Here is a 7,755-nt window from a genome sequence, read left to right on the forward strand (position 1 = left end):
TCTTAATAGTTATATACAAATATTATATTAAAATAAATCTTAAAATTTAATTTTATAAAATATGTATTTAATAAATAAAAATAATATAACTATATGGATATATAATAACTTAATAAAAATTATAATTAAAAAAATTATAAATACATTTTCAAAGCAAGGTTTTTAATATTTAAAAGAAATATCAGTGTTTGAACAATTAATTAAAATTGCTTGTATGCAAATTAATTAATGAAAACAATACGTGCGTACATTAGACATTTAATAAATTTAACATAAATTAACAATACGCGAATTGCTGGTTATAGGATGTATGACGGTGATTATTATTATTATACGATTGCATTATCGTATCCATCGTACAGTTATAATTCGATCCATGATTAGGCATAGGCAATCTGTTATACTTGAAAAATGCGCTACTACACTCATCCATAATATTAACTGCGCCACCAAAATTGCTACCTAAAGAAAGAACATCGTCACACAAATCGACATTGTTTGCAAGAAGCTAAAGCAAACGAAACAAAAATGCTGCATTTTAAAATTATTTAATAATAAATTAAAATTATAAATATTTTCTTATGTGGGTTCACCTGTAACGTTGGAATACAAGATTCATTCATTTCGTCAGAAACCACGATGTGCTTGCTACCTGCGCCACTTACATGGTTCCTATCGTTGCTAAGACTGGAGTTTTCATCATTTAAAATTCTTAAGGACTCACAAAGTTCGGAGTTTGTTATCATTGTAGATGTTGCAAAATCCACATCTGTGTAAGAATATGGTTTAAGTGGACTCTTGAAACGACAATCAACACTTAACTTTGACGTGACAGTATACCCGCTACTGCTACCAACATTGTTTGCATCTTGTACTTTTATCTGAAACTCATATTTTTCATTTTGATGTTGATTGGGATATGTTGACTGTTGTTGTTTATGACTATGCTGATGTTGCTGTAGAGCCTTTACAGAGGGTGGTGGCGGGCAAAACTGTGCAACACTCAGTGTCGTCGCAGTTTCAGATGATGGAAAAACATGCGCATGTGTTAGAGGTGCAATTGTTATTGGAGTTGTAGCAGAGTTTATGATTTCGTTATTATAATAGGAATACGAGTTCTCATTATACGAGTCTATATTATTTCCTCTTCGTCTATTTGTGGTATCTGTTGGTACTGATATAACCACAGTACCATTATTTTTATGATCACTTAAAGACTGATTATTGGATTTTGCAGTTCTGTTGTTATTACTGCTACTTTGTGTATCTTTCGTACTAATAGACGACAAAGGTGAACATGGAAAATTGTAAGTATATAAAGATGACGAGGGACCCATATTTGTATTTGACTGCAGTTTATGTCGCCGTCTTCGATTTTTAAACCATGTTTTCACCTGAGGTTGCCCTATTGTTAGCTTATTCGATAACTCTGCCAAGCTTATTGTGGATAAGTATTTTGCACGCTGAAATTGTTGTTCTAGTTCTGCGATTTGTAATTTAGTGAAAACAGTTCGACTTCGTCGGGGTCGACGGATTGTTACCGTTTGCTTAACTTCATCTGCGATAGAGAATAAAAATTTCTTATTTCATTATGTATTGATTTTTAAATAATATTACCCTTTTTCAGTATTTGGCTGTGTTTACGAGAACGGAAATAATTGTTTATCGTACCAGTGCTATTTTTATCAAGCTGCAATATAAGAGCAAATTTATTAAATCAAGTAAGGAGCAAATAGGAACATAAAATTAGTTGCTTAATTATATACATTAAAATATAATATTATATATAACATATATTTTAATTTTTCTACACATTTTAATAAATAAAAAAATTATGTATATATTTTAATATGGATTGAAAAGGAAGGAATAAACGAAGTGCAGCTCAATAAGTCTCTCCGTGCTATGACAACAACAACAATAACAACAATAAATATCGGAATAATTTCAATCTCCACTGCACTCATAACAGAAACATTAAAATATAGTCATATATATATATATTATATATTATAAATATTTAATTTGTTAATGTGTAGTAAATTTATACCAAACGAAACGGAAGCCGATGTTGTGACGACAGTCGTGGGATCTGACCGTTTCCTTGTTGACACAATTCTTGATTCTGTCGTGTCATTTTCACATATCAGAAGCCCTTCTCTCCGCAACGGTTACATTTGAAATTAATATCGAGTTAGTTAGTAAAAATAATATCGCGAAATCCCTTATTTTACAAATAAATTATTTCATTTTTATACTGAATAACAGTAACAAGAAATTTAAGAGCTTTTAAGTACATATTTTCTTTTCGGCTTCGCGTATTTCTTACAAATTAAAGAACTACGAAAGCAGCAACAATTCTTAAGTTGCGATTTGTCTTTGGTCGTCATTCGTATTTAAAACGCAAAATCCGTTAAATAACATGAACGCAGCTTTGTAAAGCGTTCGGAAAATTCATATTTTTTATTATATTAAATTAAAAGTTAATATTATTTCGAATTGTAAAACAATATGTCGAAAGTCAAGTGAAGTAAAATTATAGTTTAAATATTTTGAAATGTTATCTTATCAAAGTTCTAGAATTTTGTTTAACATCCTAATACCCTGAAACCGTAACCTTTATGGCTGGAAATATTAAGACTGGAGTATTAAGGTTGTAATAGACCTAAAGTTATTTATGTATATAAATGTCTACAAATAATTTCATACAATCTACAAATAAACGTTGCAAATAAGCTATCTTGATAGTTTAATTATTTTTGTTAATAACTATTAAATAGTCTGAAGGGCACGAATCCATTTTTCCAGAAATACTCGTTTATAATTTAGTAGCACGTACGTTATACATTATTTTCATATATTGTACAAATTTGTAAGAAATTTTTTGCTTCTTAAAAGAATTTTTATTGATACCAAGATCAGGGCACAGCAAAACTTCAATAACCAAAAAATTGTATTATGTGGTACACACTTATAAAAAGATGCGTCATCGCTGGTCTAACGCTTTATTATCATTAGTTATAGTGAGTTAACACGAGAGTTCGAGATTGTAATTTTAGTTATCATTTCAAATCATTCTTGATTTCGAAAACAAGTTCAAATCAATAAGATTTGTATGAGGGTATGGGTAGTTGAAAATGGAATCAAATCGTATTTTCAATAAAATCCAATTGATTTTAACTTGGTTAGTTCACCGTAGTACCGTGTAGTACAAATATGTACTCTTCTGTATAGTTTTAAAGAATGAATGAAATTTTCATACAAAATTTAGTAGTTGAAAAGTGTGGAGATATTATAAACCTAACAATCAAATTACAATGCTACGTCGTGTCAATCGATGTTTTTGTACTTTGACTTCAGACGTCATTTTAAAATTTTTGACAGCTTAACTTATAAACAATTCTTTCTTGTGAAACCAATATTTGTCTTCATTTTCGACGTGTACTATTCTTAAGTAATATAAAGTGTATACATCATTGTATTATTATAATAAATTATAATAAATAATTATAATAAATAATTATTTATTTATTATTGTAATAAATAATAAATTAATAAACTGGATATAAAAAAAAAAATTAATGATATATAATTAATATTATTAACATTATTTTTAAATTTTTAAATCTAAACTTAATGTTAATTGTATTATCCGAACACATCAACCCTCAAACACTGACATCTAGTAGTGAAGTTTATTTAGCATCGATATCATTTCTATTGACGTATTAAAATTTCTTTTTATATATCTATAACACTATAAATATATTTTGAACTATACAAAGTTTCTATAAATTTTTGTAATCCAATTATTATATCTTTTTATAACGCAATCTTGTGACACTAAAATGATAAACAAAAAATATGGTGATTTAAAACATGCATTAAATGGTATGGCAGCGACACCTATCTTTCAAATTTTGCGAATTTACCTCATGTCACAACCAAATAAAGTAACAAACGTAACAAACGTAACAAATTAATATTAATATGTTGAATGGAGCAAAGACCGTAAATTTTGAGGACGCTAATACCGTAATAGTACGGTCTTTAAATATTATTGAAAAGTTACGATACGCGAGGTATTGGCAAAATTTTGTGCCAAACATTCAAATGAATATTTTTGACTTTTGTTGCTTATTTTTCAATAATCAAATAATCAATAATCAATCAATGAAAATTAATATTAGCCATGAACTCTTCTTAATGATTCTCAAATTGGCTTAACAGCTGTATATAATGTATTGCGTTGCTATTTTTTAAGTTGACATATTTGGCTGATATGACTTTTTCATTTGACGAGCATTTTTCAGACAACAAAAAATATTCACTAATTCTAAGACTTAGTGAATAAAAGATGTTTCAACTATTTAAAATGCATTTGTGAATGTTTTTAGTGTCAACAATTAGTTTATTGCCTAAGCCAGTTCATTTTCTTGATTAAACAAAACATTTAAAATGAAAACGAGAATTTATCCAATAATGTTTCGTAGCTTGAAGCCGTAATTGTGAGACCCTATTCGAGGTAGTCAATCAATAGTCCCATACTAATTATTAATTTTAACCGCTGTTCCTTTACCTCTCGTTTAATACTTTATAAACGTTCATTTTTTCTATTTTATAAGAGCAATGGATCACGTCCAGCCGTTTGTTTTCAAACTCATTATTGCTAAAGTGATAATATAATTTTCAAACTGTAACTAACTAATTCATATAGCCTCATTGGGATTGTTATTTGAGAGTAGTCCGCTTAGTATCAAATCTTTACTTAATTGTAGATCATTGAAAAATCTATAAATACTGACAATTCCTCACCTTAGCTATGCTGTAAACCTCCAGACGCAATGTTTGAGCCAAATACTGTTTGAGGTTGAAGTGACTTCAATGAATCGTTTCTTTAATGGACTACCAGAGATAAAGAACATGGATTTATCGGAACTCATTAGCTTTATATGGAAAACTGTTTGGGTAGGAAATAATAATAAATGAAGATAGCAAAGGTTAGTATAGTTTTTCTCTTCTATGGGATCGCAATATGCAAAATGAATGTTGAACGAAAAACACACATATTTGTAGCTTGACAAAAATTTAAAGACGTTAACAATTTTGACTCATCTACTGTTTGATTCATCTACTTTCAATTTTTATATGTTCTGTGCAGCATAGCTGTCTGGCATAAAATTGTCCTCAAAAAAGAAGAAAAACATGAATCTGTCCAAGAAAATGGAATATCTACTCTGCTTGAAGACGAATTAGATTTTAGTCACATTATTCACATTAATACAGTCAATTAGTTTGATCTTAGTTTGGGTTAGGAGGCGTTTACTGGACCGTGCATTCTTACCAGGATCAAGATCTTCTCAACAGCTGATATTTTTGCTTTTATTCGAATGACGGAATGTCTGCTGTTTAGCTAGCCTGGCTTAAAAGCACAAAAGATCAAGCAAAGTGCTTTGTTTCTCTGGAAGCCAGTACCCTGTATTTATTTTATTCTATTATACCTTATAAAATCAGGGATTCTACAGTAACGTAAATTGATAATGATGGTTGATTTTGAGTTTCAAATTTGGCAGGACATGAATTTAAACCTAAGTACTTGCAGAAAAAGTCTCAAAAAATTAATTAAATATGAGAAATAATTCTGATGATGATGGGTATTAGGCAAAAATTCAATTAATTAAAAATAACCACAAATTTTGTTGTTACAATTCACTACTGTTCGAAACCTCTCTTTTAAAATTTTGTAAAATAATTTTGCAATGATTTTAAAAAGGGAAAACAGTTTATTTAGTTATATGAGATCAATACAATCTTGAAAGGAGACATATAGAACTCACGTCTACGAGTGCTAATGTATTTTAACTGCCAGAGATTGACAGAAATATTACTTAAAGATACTTAAGTAGTCGTTTCTTCCTTTTATATTGTGAGTTCATTCTCGATATACCAACTCTCTCTACTTAAAACAATATTTCTCATTAGTATTTATTCTATTTTATTCTATTCTATTTTTCCTTTTATATTGACTACTTACCGGAATATTACAAAAACAAAAATTATGTGTATCTTTCCCATTAACCGAATTACTAACACTAATGCGAAGCAAAATGCGGTTTCCTACTGAACTTCTATTTTATCTCTTCTGCCTGTACAATCTGTGAAACTACAGATATCAGATATTTGAATGGAGAGCATAAATTCATAAAGCAAGACTGAATATTTATATACAATAGTCGTACAATAAAATCATAAAATATAGGAATAAGCGTTTGCTTTCAATTGAAGCAACCCTACCGCAAACAAGCACATCACTGAAGTCTCACCAACAACAGAACATAACAGAAACAGGATTCAAGTAATAAATTACAAAATTTGACATTTTCAGTTTCAGATCCGTTTTCGGTCGCTTTGGGTGCTACTATCCTGATGCTTCGACTGCTTCAATTGCTTCTACAGCTTTCATTGCTGCTATTGCTGGCATTGCTGGTATTGCCAGTGCCAGTACCACTGCCATTGCAACTACTTTCTCATGGCCATCATGACATGACACTATTCAACGATATTCAACAAAGCAATAAGGACGACGATGCACTAAAAGGATATCATAACGCAAAACGCATGCTGGCTGCATGGCCAGTTTTTCGGTTTCTCATCGTTTTTGGCTGCAGTTTGCCATTTGGCAGTTGGAATGCTCGCATTTGTTGTTGCTGGAATTCATTACACCAGCCAAGTGAATAGGACTCTCCTGCACTCTCCTGGTGGTGCAGCAGTGATAGTTAACTTTAAATTTATTATTTTGCACACGATTTATATCAGATTTTAATTCAAAATTTATTCTTTATTTCATTTTTAATTTTTTAGTTTTTCTGCTTTTCTCCTATTAAACTTTGAGTTCATTTTGTTGATTTATTTAATTTTAATTTATTTAATTTCAACGTTTGTAACCAAATAAAAAATATTTAAAAATGCGTTCTAGTTGATAGTTGAGCCACATGTCACATGCATTCCATCTTCCATCTGGTTAGGAACTATTATCACCCGCTGCGCTAAAGAGTGGAAGAATTAAGGAAAGCAATCAATCATTAGTGCTGCAATTGTCGTTTGTTGTTTTTCTAAAACAAAACTGAGACGATTGTAGTGTATGTGAAGAGGTATCACTATGCCGATCTTAAATAAGCGATCTGAAACCCAATTGGAACTCTTTTAGATGTTGCCTTTGTCGCAGTGATATTCATTTGAAATGATTTATAAATGTTACAATATTTATCTTTTAAAAACCTGATTTTAAATTCCTATAAGTTTTCTGAAATACGTAATATATATAACAGTTTATAGTGGGGTCTAAGACAGAGAGAACACTCTAGAACCTTACTAACTACAGTGCACCAAGTAAACTCAAAGACTAGATCAAAGCCCTTTAAACGTTGTAATGATTGTCAGAGTTCAGCAAATTTAGCTTAGCATACAGCCTCCAACTTCTAGAATTATATTGCAACTATAATATTATATATAAATAATTACTGGGTACTCTTCATTATAACATAATGCGTTATAACAAAACAATATAATGAAATTTTTAACAGCAATTATCACCATGGTAAATATATATATTGAATATATAGTATATAATTTTATATTTTATATAGTATATAATAAATAAATAATATATATTTTAATCTAGCCTAATGAATTCTAGCATTTACCATTCTCGTAGGAAGCCTCTTTTCCTAATGATAATTCTCCTCAGAGATAGAT

At 29.7% G+C, this 7,755-nt stretch overlaps 1 protein-coding gene across 2 annotated transcripts; it reads right to left on the minus strand.

Moving 5' to 3' along the window:
* Positions 1 to 215: 215 nt before the first annotated feature.
* LOC119686385 (homeotic protein bicoid-like) lies at positions 216 to 2,294 on the minus strand. 2 transcript variants are annotated; one of them, XM_038100957.1, is made up of 4 exons: positions 2,051 to 2,294; positions 1,618 to 1,690; positions 594 to 1,558; positions 216 to 508 (listed from the first exon to the last, which is right to left on the minus strand). In XM_038100957.1, exons 1-4 carry the CDS (start codon positions 2,135 to 2,137, stop codon positions 278 to 280), a joined length of 1,356 nt encoding a protein of 451 aa, XP_037956885.1. In that variant the 5' UTR covers positions 2,138 to 2,294; the 3' UTR covers positions 216 to 277. The 2 variants fall into 2 exon arrangements, with proteins under 2 accessions (XP_037956885.1, XP_037956886.1); XM_038100958.1 differs by having other exon boundaries at positions 369 to 531; positions 2,051 to 2,293.
* Positions 2,295 to 7,755: the final 5,461 nt, after the last annotated feature.

This window comes from Teleopsis dalmanni, chromosome 2 (assembly GCF_002237135.1).
Source record: "Teleopsis dalmanni isolate 2A chromosome 2, ASM223713v2, whole genome shotgun sequence".
NCBI classification, from domain to species: Eukaryota; Metazoa; Arthropoda; class Insecta; order Diptera; family Diopsidae; genus Teleopsis; species Teleopsis dalmanni.